Below are 17,140 nucleotides of genomic sequence, written 5' to 3'. Positions count from 1 at the left end.
TGTAATCTGAGGTAACCCTCTTCGCTATCCACTACACCTCAATTTTGGTGTCATCTGCAAATTTACTAACTGTATCTCTTATACTCACATCCAAATCATTTATATAAAATGACAAAAAGTAGTGGACGCAGCACCGACCCTTGTGGCACAGCATTGGTTACAGGCCTCCAGTCTGAAAAGCAACCCTCCACCACCACCACCCTCTGTCTTTCACCTTCGAGCCAGTCTGTATCTAAATGGCTAGTTCACCCTGTATTCCATGAGATCTAAGCTTGCTAACCAGTCTCCCATGAGGAACGTTGTCAAACACCTTACTGAAGTCCACACAAATTACATACACTGCTCTGCCCTCAATCTTCTTTGTTACGTCTTCAAAAACCTCAATCAAGTTCGTGAGACATTATTTCCGATGCATAAAGCCATGCTGACTATCCCTAATCAGTCCTTGCCTTTCCAAGTACAAGTAAATCCTGTCCCTCAGGATTCCCTATAACAACTTGCCTACCACTGATGTCAGGCTCACTAGTCTATAGTTCCCTGGCTTTTTCTTACCACCTTTCTTAAATAATGGCACCACATTAGCCAACCTCCAGTCTTCTGGCACCTCATCTGTGACTATCAAAGATACAGATATCTCAGCATGGGGCCCAGCAATCGCTTCCCACAGAGTTCTAGGCTACACCTGATCAGGTCTTGGGGATTTATCCACTTTTATGCATTTCAACATATCCAGCACCTCCTCCTTTGTGATATGGACATTTTTCAAGATGTCACCATCTATTTCCCTACATTCTATACCTTCCATGTTCTTTTCCACAGTAAACACTGATGCAAAATACTCGTTTAGTTTCTTCCCCATCTCTTGCGGCTCCACACAAGGGCTGCCTTGTTGATGGTTGACAGGCTCTATTCTCTCCCTCGTTACCCCTTTAGACCTTAATGTATTTGTAAAGTCCCTTTGGATTCTCCTTAATCCTATTTGCCAAAGCTATCTCATGTCTCCATTTTGCCCTCCTGATTTCCCTCTAAAGTATACTCCTACTGCTTTTATACTCCAAGGATCTTTGCTGTCTATACCAGACATAGGCTTTCTTCTTTTTCTTAAAACTAGCTCAGCTTTTCTAGTCATTCATCATTCCCTATACCTACCAGCCTTTCCTTTTACCCTAACAGGTATATACTGTCTCTGGATTCTTGTTATCTCATTTCTGAAGGCTTCCCATCTTCCAGTCATCCCTTTACCTGCAAACATCTGCCTCCAATCAGCTATTGAAAGTTCTTGCCGAATACCGTCAAAGTTAGCCTTCCTCCAATTTAGAACTTCAACTTTTAGATCCGGTTTATTCTCTTCCATCGTGATTTTAAAATTAGTAGAATTATGGTTGCTGGCCCCAAAATGCTTCCTCACTGACACCTTAGTCACTTGTCCTGCCTTATTTCCAAAAAAAAGGTCAAGTTTTGCACCCTTCCCTAGTAGGTAAATCCACATACTGAATCAGAAAATGCTCTTGTGCACACTTTTAATTCCTCTCCATCTAACCCCTTAACACTATGGCAGTCCCAGTCTATGTTTGGAAAGTTAAAATCCTTTGCCATAACCATCCTATTATTCTTACAGATAGCTGCAACCTCCTTACAAATTTGTTTCTCAAATTTCCTGCTGACTATTAAGGAGTCTATAATACAATCTCAATAAGGTGAACAATCTTTTTTATTTCTCAGTTCCACCCAAATAACTTCCCTGGATGAATTCCCAGGAATATCCTCCCAAAGTACAGCTGCAATGCTATCTCTGATCAAAAACACTACTCCTCCGCTCCTCCGCACCCCCCCCCCCCTCCCCACCCACTCCTATCTTGCTCCCCTTTCTATCCTTCCTATGGCATTTGTATCCTGGAACATTAAGCTGCCAGTCCTGTCCATCCCTGCTGGCGGGTGTGACTAGATCGATTTGGGATATCTGGACAAGTTGGACCCAAATGTCCGTTTCCATGCTGTACATCTCTACGACCTGTCCTGATTGTTCTCCATATTGAGTAATTTCAAAACTGGTTTGGCAATTCTTTGACATTCGTGCCATGAAATATTTCGCCACGTTAAAGTTGCAACAGAATGCATGTTTTAGATGAATTAGAACCTGAATGTATATCTTTGGGAATGAAAATCTCTCTTACCTCCCTGACAATGTACATGGGGTAGACATTATTAGGCTGATCAGATTCAATGTTCCTGCCCACTGTCAATCAATCAATAATCTTAGATCCCCTTGATTCTCAAAATCTAAATCCTTCGGCCTTAAAAATACTCAAAAAAAATTATTGGAGTCTCAAAACCTCAAGACTGCCTGAGGAGAAAGAAAGATTCACCTTAACTCTTAAACCTCTTTTTTTAAAAGAAGTTTTAGATTTTCCCACAAGAGGAAACATCTTCACAGAATCATTACTGTGCAGAGGCTATTCAGCCCATCGTGCCCGCACTGATTCTAGTACCAGGAGCCAATCTCCTGCCTTACCCCCACGTCCCTGCACAGCACTTCTTTCCAAATAATCATCCTGAATGCCTCAATTGAACCTGCCTCCACCGCATTTCCAGGCAATGCATTCCATACCCAAACTATGTGTGAAAGTATTTTTACTTCCATCACAGTTGCTTCATTTGCACATCACTTTAAATCTACCCCTCTTATTTTTTTCCCTTATGAGGGGGAATGGTTCCTCCCTTACTATTCTACCTCCAGCAACACAAGAAGTCCGATACCCTCCAGGACAAAGCAGTGCACTTGACTGGCACCACACCCACAAACATTCACTCCCTCCACAACTGATGCAGCTCAGCAGCAGCAACGTGTACCATTTGCAAGATGCACTTCAGAAATTCACCATGGCTCCTTTGATAGCACCTTCCAAATCCAAGGCCATTACCAGCTAAAAAGGACAAGAATACCACCTGCAAACTCCCCTCCAAACCACTCACCATCTAGATGTGAAAATACAGCAACATTCCTTAGTGTTGCTGGCTCAATATCTGGAATTCTTTCCCTTATGTCATTATGGGTCTGCCTACAATAAATGGACTGCAGTAGCTCAGGGTGACAGCTCACCACCATATTTTCAAAGGGAAGAAGGAATCGACAATAAATATTTGCCCAGCCAGTGACACCCACTTCCTATTAGTGGGTAAAAACAAGCAATCATGGCTGATCCTCCATCTCAAAGCCTTCCTGCTCTCTCCTGTATTCCCTGACACTTTTAGCTTTTAGAAATCTATGCATTTCTTTCTTAAATATATTCAGTGGAATTGTCTCTACAGCTTTCTCTGATTCACCACCCAGAGTGAAGAAACCTCACCTCAGAATAGCCTACCACATCCCAAGACCATAACTCCTGAACTAACTGCTCATATTCAGGCCCCATCCAGTTTTTGCCAGGTCCCACATACACACACAACCCTGCCCTCTTCTTCTCCCCTCCTCAGTGTACAACTAGAGGTGGGATGGATATTACAACATGGTGAGTTTGTAGTGTTTCTTTGTTCTCTCCTGGGTCAAGGGATGCCTATCATGAGGAGCTCAGTGTGCTCTCAAGGAAATCAGCAGTAGGAGAGAGACAGATGCCCACTGTAAATCAACCCCTTTCCTTTAACTTCTATTTCCCCATCTTCCCCACTGCACTCTCCCAGACCTCAGGCTCTAGCAGCTACTGGCAAATACCTCTATGCTCCAGGAGGCACTGCTGCAATGAAGGTTTGTCAGCCTCTGATCACTGTCACCTCTTGGGAGGTAGTATTTCAATCTCTGGGATCTTTCATCCCAAAAGGCCAACCATTTGCCAGTTACGTGACTGACACTTCAGTGGTATGACATGGAGTTCTTGCCATCTCTTCAACTTGTATGCCCTGTTGCCCAGATTAAAATTTTTGCCCACATAACAGATTTATAACCATAACCGATTTATAACCCCAGGCAGACACAGTGGATATGTTCTAATTAACCTGTTCAGAGATGGAATTACATACCTGGCACACACATCACTTGAACTGGAGTTAGGGACACTACTATAGCACCACAAGAGCCTCTCCTAGGCAGACTTAATATCTTTTGGTGGCAATGCAGTGGAACAACTACAATGATGACCTGTAATTAAATTATAGAGTCAGGGAATCACAGAATTATAGAATCCCTACATTGTAGAAGCTGGCCATTCGGCCCGAGTCTGTACCGACCCTTCGACCCAATCATCCTGCATTCTCTATGGTTAATCCACCTAACCTACACATCTATCCCTGGACACTATGGGCAAGTTTACATGGCCATTCCACCTAGTCTGTACATTTTTGGACTGCGGGAGGTCACCAGAGCACCTGGCAGAAACCCATGCTAACATGGGGAGAATGTGCAAACTCCACACAGTCACCCAAGGCTGGAATTGAACCCAGGTCCCTGGTGCAGTGAGGCAGCAGTCCTAACCACTGAGCCACTGTGCTGCCCACCCATATCATACCTTTAATGTAATAAAGCTCAAGAGGCTGTACTTGGAGCACTGCAGATATCTCAGGTGTTATCGGCTTGAGATGGTAACTGGTGGAGGAACGCCTGAAGGAATTTGGAAACCAGGATGAGAATTCAGATTTTGCTTAAATTGGGAACAATACAGATTATGCCCGAAACGTCGATTCTCCTGTTCCTTGGATGCTGCGCTTTTCCAGCAACACATTTTCAACAATACAGATTACCAAGTAGAAAAGAAAAAAATCTATATGGTCACAACAGAATCAAAAAAAGGAACACTTATGTAATCCCAGTGTGCTAGAGATTCTCACAAATGGAAGAAAAGCAAAGAACAGATTTACCTCTACCTACTGCCATTCATGCAAAACATATTTTAGATCTCCATTTAAAGCAATGTCAAAGCACTAAATCAAGTGTACGATGCGCTTCAAGAAGACATAAACACAAGGAATCACCTTACTGCTAAAGTTCGCTTTAAATTTGTCTGATTTATGCACATTTTCTTTGAAGTCTGTGCAACAGGGATTCCCAGACTCCCAACATTTTTGCCACATATTATACCAAAAAAACTTACACCTTAAAAGAGAAAGTTTGTTTATGCTGGGCAACTTGTAATACACTAAACTAGGTCCCCAAACCTGGAAAATACATTGAAAGACAGGCTTGAATTAGGAATGCTCGAGTAGCAAGTGCAGACTTGTTCTTTTTAATTAGAATACCCTCGATTAGTAGAAACTTGAAAACCACACAGAAAAAAAATCTAAAGAATACGTTTAGTCTTAAAAATCGAACTAAGCACAAGGTTGTTATTTATGATAATCTCAATATCAACAAACATTGTCCTTTACTAACTGACAGATCAATCCCAGTTAAAGAACGTTGAATTCTGCAGCCCAGAGAACTGATGCAGCAGATCAAATACTGCATCAGGGTGAGGGTGCAGTCAGTGAACGCACCAAAATCATTTCACTGAATCTCAAAGGAGGCTCGAACGCGTACTAAATTATACCTGATTTGTTCATTTTCTTTGCAGCTTTTCTGAAAGGCAAAATGGGGACCCTGAGGTGGCGCACAGGAAAAATGCTGGAAATCGACGACAAGAGAATAGAGAGAGAGAGAGAAAATTCACGCAAAACAATTCCCCATAAATTAACCCGATTCTTGGGTTTCAGATCATGAACCTTTAAGATATTATTTCTCACTTTCTCTCTCTCTGTTTCAGGACTGGTTTCCTTTAGGTTTGCAATCCCTGATAGACACACACAACACAAACAGCCATGAGCAGCTGTTAAACATATGACATCATGACTCAATGCTATCTGTTGTTCCAGCTTAAAACAGTTCACCTCCTCTCTCCTGGCCTTCCAACATTTCCACTCTGTCTGAAATCCCCACGCAGCTCCTCAGCACACAGCTACATTTAGCAGCAAGGAAACAGAATCCTTCATATCTTGGCTTTCCACAGACGCTTTAATCCCCAGTGAAGAGTCTGAGACATTTCTTCAGTGCACCCTCCTGATATATTCACTTTGCCTTCTTACCCAGAATGCGCAGGCCATATAAAGACAATAGAGGTGTGACCATTTGCATTGTGATCTGGTAGGCAAATGTTTGAAAACTCCTTCCAATAATGGCTATTGACACGCCAGTGGGCGGCCTGCTGCACCTGTTGCCATGGCAACAAGGCTTGGCTGCTCTCTCACTGGATCCCAGCACTTTCCTCCAGTCGCACAATTAAAAATTTAACACCTGAGTTTCGCTTAAAGGCTGAAAAAAAAACAAACAGGCTTCTGCCTAATGCTGACGTTTTCTCCACCGACGACCAGACTGCTCCCTGTCTCAGAGCAGTTTATGTTAATCGTTTTAGACAGTGTTTGAGCAAGGCACTCCCGAAAACATGCTATTCCATCTGCAAATAATGCATGAAAAACGACCCGTTTTGTGGAAGCTTTGCGTCTCGCAAAATCTGACTTTCTTCAGTACTACTCAAGTTCTGTGATACCAAATGACTTTATCAATGCACAAAAGCTGTGGCTGCATTTTTCTAAACAGTACACCATTTTCAAAAATACTAATGTTTAACATGTGATTGCAATACGTTTGGAGAACCACTGCTAAGTTACTCTCATCAGTTCTGAAACCTTTTCAAAAAATAATCATAACACTTATGGAAAGCAAATTTGTACAAATTTGCAGTAGGCCATTGAATCATTCAAGTCCGATTTCTCCATTCATTAATATCATGATTGATCTGTTTGTGTTTCGAATCTCATCTATCCATGTGCCCTGATAACCCTAGATTCCTTATCCAAACTTTGTCCTGTGGAGGGTACTTGAATTTGAAGGTTAGTGTCCATGCCTCTCAGTCGTGTCTCACAAACTTGATATTGTTTTTTGAAAAAGTAACAAAGAGTACTAATGAGGGCAGAGCAGTTGACATGATCTATATGGACTTCAGTAAGGCGTTCAACAAGATTCCCCATGGGAGACTGATAAGCAAGGTTGGATCTCATGGAATAAGGGAGAACTTGCCATTTGGATACAAGTTAGAAGACAAAGGGTAGTGGTGGAGGGTTGCTTTTCAGACTGGAGGCCTGTGATCAGTGGAGTGCCACAAGGATCGGTGCTGGGTCCTCTACTTTTCCTCATTTATGTAAATGATTTGGATGTGAACAGAAGAGGTATAGTTAGTAAGTTTGCTGATGACACTAAAATTGAAGGTGAAGTGGACAGCGAAGGAGGTTACCTCAGATTACAATGGGATCTTGATCAGATGGGCCAATGGGTTGAGGAGTGGCAGATCGACTTTAATTTAGACAAATGTGAGGTGCTGCAGCGGTGTGTAATAACAACTCCACAACAGGTTGACATAGAAAATATTTTTTCCATGTGTCTATTTAGGTACACATAAAAGGCCTCATTGCATTACTCAAAGTGCAGCAGGTGTATTCTTCCAAGTGTCGTGGTCAACATTTATCCCTCAATCAATGTCACTGAAGCAGATTACCTGGCTATTGTCTCAGTGCTGCCTGTAGGACATTGACGTATGCAAGCTACCTGCTGTGTTTTCTCCATTACAACAATAACCAGTCTTTAAAAGAAATTCACTGACTGTAGAGTGTTTGGGATGTCTTAAGGTTGTGAAAGAAGCAGGATAAATGCAAGTCTTTGTCTCTGCAGTCCTTGCTATGAAAGGATTGTCTTAAGAGCAAAGATTAACTGGGTCAGGACCCTATTCACTGGAATTTAGAAGAATGAAAGGTCCTGTAATTTAAATGTGTAGTGTTCTTAAGGGGCTTGACAGGGTAAGTGCTGAGAGGTTGTTTCCCTCATGGAAGAATCAAGGACAAGAGTGCATAGTCTCAGAATAAAGGGGCACCAATTTAAGACTGAGATGAGGAGGACTTCCTTCTCTGATGACTGTGATGTCTTTGGAACTCCTTGTCACAGAGAGCTGAGTATATTTAAGGCTGAGATAGACAGATTCTTGATCAGTACAGAATCGAGGGTTACAGGGAAAATGCAGAAAAGTAGATGTGAGGAATGTCAGATCAGCCATGATCCTATTGAACAGTGAAGCAGGCTTGAAGGGCCGAACAGCCTACTCAGGTTCTTAATTTTTATGGTCATCTGGTCTTTCTTTTTTCTCTTTTTTTGTGATAATTTGTTGATTTTTTTCCATAATTTAGTTTTGCTGTTGGTCTCCTGTAAATTTGGTTTGTCATACTCAGGATTATTTATGAATATGGAATTACAGCTGCACATCTTTAATGCAAATATGGTGGTGATGTTCACATTATACTGTGAGGATTAATCTGTATTGTCTTCTCATGGGACCCATCTAGAACAGTCTTTTCAGTGGGTGGTGGTCAAGAAATATCACCATTCTACTAGAGTCACTTCTTGGAAATAATGCATCATACATGTCTATCACATGGATGTCAGGTGAGTACAAGACCAGGATCTGCTAAAGGTGACTCCAATGTTTGAATATCAACACACTGCTAACCATCTATTCTTACAAGTGATAAAAGATAAATGGCTTGAGAAAATATTGGAGGACTGACTGTAGAACTATACAAGATTAGAATGGTGCTGGAAAAGCACATCAGGTCAGGCAACATCCGAGGAGCAGGAAAATCGACGTTTCGGGCAAAAGCCCTTCATCAGGAATGAGGCTGGGAGCCTCGGGGGTGGAGAGATAAATGGGAGGGGAGTAGGGCTGGGGAGAAGGTCGCTGAGAGTGCAATAGGTGGATAGAGGTGGGGTAAAGGTGATAGGTCAGAGAGGAGGGTGGAGCAGATGGGTGGGAAGGAAGATTTACAGGTGGGCGAGGTCATGAGGATGGTGCTGAGCTGGAAGGTTGGAACTGAGGTAAGGTGGGGGAGGGGAAATGAGGAAACTGGTGAAATACACATTGATGCCATGGGTTTGGAGGGTCCTGAGTGGAAGATGAGGCTTTCTTCCTCCAGGCATCGGGTGGTTAGGCTGTAACGATGGAGGAGGCCCAGGACCTGCATGTCCTTGGCATAGTGGGAAGGGGAGTTGAAACGTTTGGCCACTGGGTGGTGGGGTTCGTTGGTGCGGGTGTACCAGAGATGTTGTCTGAAGCGCTCTGTGAGAAGGCGTTCAGTTTCCCCAACGTAGAGGAGACCACATTGGGAGTAACTGGTAGAATAAATAACATGTGTGGAAGTGCGGGTGAAACTTTGATGGATGTGGAATGCTCTTTTGCGGTCTTGGATGGAGGTGAGGGGGAGGTGTGGGCACAGGTTTTGCAATTCCTGTGGTGACAGGGGAAGGTGCCAGGAGGGGAGGGTGGGTTGTTTCGGTGCGTGGACTTGACCAAGTAGTTGTGGAGGGAACGGTCTTTGCGGAAAGTGGAAAGGGGTGCGGAGGTAGTGTGTCTGGTAGTGGGGTCCATTTGAAGGTGGCGGAAATGTCAGCAGATCTCTCTACGTATAACCACACAGCATATTTCACTTGAGATCAGGGCAACTAATAGTTAAAACTTATAAATGCAAAGTTATTGCTCATATTCTAGAAGTAGATAAGGCTGAGTTTAATAGAGACTATCTTCAGCAAATAGAGCAAAATGGTCAATGAGTAACGTCACAAAATATCAGTGGGAGAAATTTAAAAAGTTAATTATGACTTCCAAATGACACACATTCTACTTGTCAAAACATATAGTAAGAGGTGAGAGATAAAGTAAACAAAGAAAGCACACAAAAGTGCAAAAGCAAAGCACAGGTCCTATCGTAAAAATTGAGAACTAATGCACATGATGAGTATAATCACAAAGGAAGGGATTCCCATTTAAGAAAGAGATGAGGAGGAATTTATTTTCTGAGGGTAGTGAATCTGTTTTGTCTACCACAAAGGCTACAGAGAATGGGTCATTAAATTTATTCAAGGCTGAAATGGGCAGAGTATTAAACAGTTAGGGAATCAAGGGGTATGGTAAAAAGGCAGAATAGTGAAGTTGAACGTTATCAGATCAGCAATGATCTCACTGGATGGCAGAGCAGACTTAATTGGTAATGGCCACCTATGCTTCCATTCGCCAATTTTGGTCTTGTGGTCTTCTGTTAAATAATTTCTTCACATTAGCATGTGAAGTAGAGTGTGGCATATTGTTAATGAAACCAGACTGGTGATCCAAAGACCTCGGCTGGTCCTCCAGAGTTATGCATTCAAATCCACCAAAACATCTGGTGGAATTTAAATTACAATTAATAAATCTGGAATTGAAAGTCAGTATCAGTAATAGTGACCATGAAGCAATCATCCGCTGTCATAAAAATTCAACTGTTCCATTAAAGACCCTTAGTGAAGAAAATCTGCTTTTCTAACCTGCTCTGACCTACATGTGACTCCAGACCTCCATTAATAAGGTTGAATTTTAACAGACCTCTGAAATAGCATAGATAGCCACTCAGTTAAAGGGGCAATTAGGAATGGACAACAAATGTTGGTCTGACCTGTGATGCATATATCCTAGGAACGAATCAACTTATCCACAGAAAAAAAAGACTTGTATGCAACATCTTACATGATTGCAAACTGTTCCAAAGGCTTTGCAGCAATTGAGTAACTTCTAGCTGCAATGTGATGTAGGAAATGTGGCGACTAAGCTGTTGCAAGTTCACCCACACATCAATGTAATAATGACTAGATAATCCATTTTTATGTTGTTAATTTGGGACACTGAGGGTGACTGCCCTGCTCTTCATCAAACGAGTGCTGTGGAAATGTTCATGTCCACTTGAGAGAGCAGATTGGGCCAATTTAATGCCTCATCTGAAAGCCAGCACTTCCAATATACTGCACTCCCTCAGTTGCTGAGCAATTTCACAACCAAGGGACTAGATCTAACCTCTACAGTCCTATTGCTACGAACATTGGTGGCTAATTAAAAATTGGAGGATCAAGCTCCACAAATATCTCCATCCTTAATGATGGGTAGGGGCAGAGGGGTCATGGGTGCAAAAGATAAGATTGAGGCATTGTTCAGCAAGGGGTGCCAACTGAATGATCTCTCTTGGCCTCCTCCAGAGATCACCAAGTCACTGATGCCATTTTTCAATCAATTCCATTCACTCCACAAGATAGTAAGAAATGGCTAGAAGTTCTACGTACTGCAAAGGGTATGGGCCCTGTCAACATTTGGCAATAATACTGAAGACCAGGGTTCCAGAACATGCTGCACCCCTAGCCAAGCTGTTCCAGTAGAGCTGTAACATTGGCTGACAATGTAGAAAATTGTTGAGGTATTTATCCTGTAAGTAAAAAGCGAAACAAATCCAACCTATCTAATTACTGCCCTGTAAGTCTATTCTCAATCATCAATAAAGTGATGGAAGGTGTCATCAACAGTTTTATCAAGCAACACCTGCTCAGCAATAACCAGCTCACTAATGCTCAGTTTGGATTCCACCAGGGCTACTCAACATGACTGCATTACAGCTTTAACTCAAGCATGGACAAAACAGCTTAGTTCCAGAGAAGAGGTGAGTGTAACTGACTTTGACATCAAGTCTACATTTCATCAAGGAGCCCTGACAAAACGGGGGTGAATGAGAAGCAGGGGGTAAGGTCTCTACTGTTTGGAGTCATACCTGGCTCACAGGAAAATGGTTGTGGTGGTTGGAGGTCAGTTACCTCAGCTCTAGGACATCTCTGAAGGTGCTTCTCAGGATAGAGTCCTAGGCATAACTGTTTTGTCAATGACTTTCCTGCTTCATGAGGTCAGAAGAGGGGACATTTGCTGATGTTCAGCACAGTTTGGAACTCTTTCAATACTAAAGCTGCATTACTAAGTGCAGCAAGACAAGGACATTATCAACATTTGGGCACTTGTACAACGCAAGTGCCAGACAATGACTACATCTTACAAGAGAGAATCTAACAATTATTTCTTCACATTCAATAGTATCACAATCTCTGAATTCCCCCAGTATCACCATTCTTGAGGTTAAGATTGACCAAAAATTGAACTGAACCAGTCATATAAATACTGTGGCAACAACAGCAGGGCAGAGGCAGTGAAGAATTCACCTTCTGGCTCCACAGGCCCTGCAAACTATATACAGTGGTGCTGGAAATTAGATGATTGTTTTTGACTGGCACAGATTTTATAGGCTGAATGGCATTTTTCTATGCTGTACCATGAATATAACAAGACGTGAGTCAATAATTGAATGAAATACTCTCCACTTACCTAGACGTATGCACCTAGACCTGACACATAGAGGACAAAGCAGCTCACTTGATTTACAACCTCTTCACAATATTCAATCCCTCTATCACCTCTGCTCAGTAGCAGCAGAATGAACCATCTGCAAAACACACTGCAGATATACATCAACAAGTCACCTTAAACACCACAATTCAAACCCACCACCACCACCATCTAAAAGGACAAGGGCAGCAGATACATGGGAACACCACCAGCTGCAAGTTCCCTTCCAAGTCACTCACCATCCAGACTTGGAAATATAATATCATTCCTTCAGTGTCACTGGGTTAAAATCCTGGAACACGCTTCCTCATGGCATTATGGATCTACGTCCACTAAATGGACTTCAGCAGTTTAAGAAGGTAACTCACCACCTAAAGGGGATGGCAATAAATTCTGTCCCAGCCAAGTGATGCTTACATTGCAATAGCGAACAAAAAAAAGTATTACACTGGAATGTCTGTATGAATTTTGTGCTTAATCCCTGTAGAACATTAACCCATAATCTTCAGACTCAGAGATTAAAGTGTAACTGAGTCACATGATAGTGCCAACATAGTTGAGCTGTCAAGAAAACTAACATTGAATACAACCAAGGATGTGGCAAAATTAATATAAACAAAAAAGCATTAATGTACAATATAATTACACTACGGAGTGAGAAATCTCCAGACTTAAATAACACATATTTCAAGGTTCTAAAGGAGTTGGTAAGTCCTAACGATAATTTTTCACAGTTCTCTTGATTTGAGAGTCATTTGTTTAGAAATGAAAAGTGCATATTTGACTATGCCACCATAAGGTGAGAGAGGGTTGAAAAATGTAATGACAAATCAATTAGCTGAATGTCTGTTTTTTATGGAAATTACTAGAATCGTAATTAAATGTAGGGTGTAATGGATTCCTGAAGGCTAAACTAAGCCTGACAAATCTGACTAAATATTTTGAAAAGGTTATTGAATTATTGGGCAGGGAAATGTCTTATCATTATTACTAATGTGGATTTTCAGAACACATTTGATAAAACTATTCATAAGACAGTGTTAGCTAAAGTCAAAGCTCATGGAATTGAAGGCAAATTATTGATCTTGATGAGGAAAATTGGCTGACTAACAGGAGGCAGAGACAAGCATTAATAAGCATATACTGTAATTGATGAGGGCGTTTGTGGGACAGCTGTCATGTCCCTACCTTATGGCCAGGAGGCTGGGTTTATGTCCAAACTGCTCCAGTGGTGTGTCTCAACATGTCTGAGTAGGCTAATTAAAGATACCTGTACTCTAATTGGCCACACTGGACTAGTTGTGTCCCACAAGACACTGTGTTGTGACCTCAACTCGTCACGATATTTGTGAACAACTTAGATAATGGGATAGAAAGCCACATATCCACGTTTGCCAGTGACACACACATTAGGCAGCATTATAAGCAAAGTGAATGGAATTACAATATTATAAAGAGGTATTGATTAAGTGAATGAACAAAACTGTGGGAAAAGATTCCAATATAGAGAAACTTATGATCTGTAATGGATGGGCACATGGTATATTCTAAATGGTGAAAAGCTGACAAAGTGCAGTTCCAGACAAATTGGCCTGGGTGTGTGGGGGCTAAGGAGAGAATGCAAGTCTAGGTATGTAAGATATTAGAATGGTACAAAGAGGTATTGAAAATAATCCAAACGTCTGACAGAATGCAGGTCCTCATGCCTAGAAGACTTAATATAAGGAGACAGAAGTCATGAGTCAGCTACTGCAAAGTTCTGGATAGACCAACTTGTGGAATATTCGGAGCAGTGTCAAAAAGGTATCCATGGAGGGAGCACAGCATTGACTTGCCAGAATGATACCTGGACTTCAAGGGTTAAATAAGGAGGAAAGATTATGCAAATTAGATTACATTCTCAACTAATTAGAAGGTTAAGCATATTTTGATCCAGGTTTTAAAATATTAAAGGCAACAGAGAAGGTTGATAGAGGTAAGTTATTTCTGCTGGTTTAGAAGTCTAGAGTCAGGGGGTATAATCTAATTTCAGGGATGGAATTAGGAATCACCTTGACACACATAGATTGGCACATACACAGTTGAGAACTCTTTTCTGCAAATGGTAATTGATGCTGGATTACTTATTAAAGTATGAGGTTTCTGGAATTTTGTGAAATACAAGATTAATGGATTTGGGACAAAGATATCAAAAAGGGAGGAAGCAGAAAGTAGGAAACCATAAACTGGTTAGTTTAATGTCTCTTGTTCAGAATAGAATCAATAACTAAGGAAGTAATATATGACAGTTGCAAAGTTAAAGTGCAATCCATTAGATTAAGCATAGTTTTATAAAAAGTAAATTGTGTATGCCTTATTTCATAGTGTTTTTTGAAGATGAATAGGAAGGGTTTGGAGGGATATGGGCCAGGTGCTGGCAGGTGGGACTAGATTGGGTTGGGATATCTAGTTGGCATGGACGTGTTGGACTGAAGGGTCTGTTTCCATGCTGTACATTTCTATGACTCTATGTAACAAACAAAATGAATAATGGGCATCCTGTAGATGTACTATATCTGGATGTCCAGATTACATTTGATAAGATGCAGCACAAGAAGTCAATAGACAAGGTAATTTCACATGAGTAGGAGTAATTCATTTGCTTGGATAGAGGATAGGCTAACCAATAGAAAGCATAACATCAAGATAAGTGGGTCTTTTACTGGTTGGAAAAATGTAACTAACCATGTACAATCTGTATTCATGACATGGATGCAAAAGTAGAAGGTACAATAGTAAAATTTACTGAATGCACTGAATAGGTGGGAAAATAGATTGCAATAGAGAAGAAATCTATAAGTGGATATGGATAGGTTAGGGGAATAAGCCAAAATTTGCTAATTGGAGTTTAATATGGATAAGTATGAGGTCATTCATTTTACTCAAAAGAATGAAAAGGCAATCTATTTATCGAAATGGAGAAAAACTTCATAATGTTTTGGTGCAGAGGGATCTAGATGTGCTTGTGCATGAATCACAGACAACTAGTATACAGGGACAGCAGGTAATAAGGAGGGCAAATGGAATTCTAGCATTTATTGCTAAAGCATTAGAGTATAAAAGTATGATGTGGAGGTGCAGGTGTTGGACAATGGGAGACAAAGTAAAACATTACACAACACCAAGGTTATAGTCCAACAGGTTTGTTTGAAAGCACTAGTTTTCAGAGTGCTGATCCTTCAGCAGGAAACTAGTGGGGCAGGATCATAAGACACAGAATGTATAGCAAAAGATCACAGTGATATATTGAACAAACCTTGATTGCTGTTAGGTCTTTCAACTTTTAGAATGGGGTGCAAGTTTTGACTCATTAATACATAATTAGACTAGATTCCCTACAGTGTGGAAACAGGCCCTTCGGCCCAACAGGTCCACACTGACCCTCCGAAGAGTAACCCACCCAAACCCTTTCCCTCTGACTAATGCACCTAATTGACAATTTAAGCATGGCCAATTCATCTTTGGACTGTGGGAGGAAACCCACGCAGACATGGGGAGAATGTGCAAACTCCTCACAGAGGGTCATCTGAGGTTGGAATCGAACCCAGGACCCTGGTGCTCTGAGGCAACAGTGCTCACTACTGAGCCACCGTGCCATCACATTGTATGCATTGCATGACACTGTGATCTTTTGCTATAAATTCTGTGTCTACTAGTTACCTGATGAAGGAGCAGCACTCTGAAAGCTAGTACTTCCAAATAAACCTGTTGGACGATAACCTGGTGCTGAGTGATTTTTAACAGTATTAAAGTAGGGAAGTGTTACAACAGTATAAGGCATAAATGAGACCACACCTTTTTATTTTGGAGTATTGCATATACTTGTGGTTCCCTTGCTTGTGTTATGGACTAGGCCAGACCACTCAAAACATTCTTAAGCAAGCAGCCCTAGACCTAACTTTGCAATTTGTTTTGATAAGTGTACAGTGAAAATTACCCAGAGTAAGATAGCTAGGTTGACTATTAGATTTTAAAACAGACAAAGACATTTATTCACAAAATTACACTATGAAACACAAAGAACAGAATAAGGAATGCCTACAGAACTTAATCTATCCAAACTAGACTTACATATGCTGTTCAGGATATACACAACATTCCCAATAAGCAAACTCCCTTTAAAACTCAGTATAAATGCTTACAGGTTGAAGTTGAAGAGCAGAAAAGAGAGAGAGTTTCCACATAGCTCCCTGTTGAACTTCCCAGTTCAAGACTGAACTAAAAACAGCTCAGTTCAGCTCAGCTAACTAGAGAGCTGACCACTTCCCTCTGTTTATACAGGTCACTTCTAAAGCATGACCATATTGGCCTGAAGTCTCATCTGTTTACATATAAACAGAAGGCCTCTCAAAATCCTTTTCATCTCTGTACCAAATCAGTGCGATCAGAGCCCGGCCTGGTTTATTGCCCCTCTGAAAAAAATCAAGGACAGAGTCTCCTTGAGCCAAGGAACAGCTTTTAAGGAAAAAAAGACTAGCTTTGTGACATCTCCCCCCTTCAAAAAAATGAACCATCAATACCAAAAGATGGCTTTATTTTTAACCCTTCAAAACCCTGGTTGTAGTTTAAACACACATATACACTACACTAACTATAAACATGCAAACAAGCATAACCACATGCAGATTCAGGCTGCGATACATCCACCACCGAACACCTCCGTATCTCATTTGAATCTTGATAAGGCATCGACAATCATGTTTTCATGATCTGCCACATGCATAATTGTCAAATTAAATGGTTGCAACAACAAGCTCCAACTAAACAGTCTGGCATTTTTGTCCTTAAATTTTTCCACAAATGTCAATGGGTTATAATCGGTGTATATAATTGTCTCAGATGCATTGCTG

General features: G+C 41.2%; 1 protein-coding gene across 8 annotated transcripts in view; it reads right to left on the bottom strand.

The window, feature by feature from the left end:
* Window positions 1-17,140, bottom strand: part of LOC140495754 (storkhead-box protein 2-like) — a 313,499-nt gene that overhangs the window by 52,448 nt on the left and 243,911 nt on the right. The window contains exon 1 of one of the 8 annotated variants that reach the window (XM_072594855.1): window positions 6,049-6,106. The exons of 5 other annotated variants lie outside the window; for them this stretch is intronic. In XM_072594855.1, coding sequence (XP_072450956.1) covers window positions 6,049-6,097 — 49 coding nt within the window. In that variant the 5' untranslated portion in view covers window positions 6,098-6,106. 2 more of the 8 variants (XM_072594862.1, XM_072594867.1) reach the window with 2 other exon arrangements.

Source organism: Chiloscyllium punctatum, chromosome 2, assembly GCF_047496795.1.
Source record: "Chiloscyllium punctatum isolate Juve2018m chromosome 2, sChiPun1.3, whole genome shotgun sequence".
In the NCBI taxonomy this organism is placed as follows: domain Eukaryota; kingdom Metazoa; phylum Chordata; class Chondrichthyes; order Orectolobiformes; family Hemiscylliidae; genus Chiloscyllium; species Chiloscyllium punctatum.
This window is presented reverse-complemented; position numbering and strand designations above follow the sequence as displayed.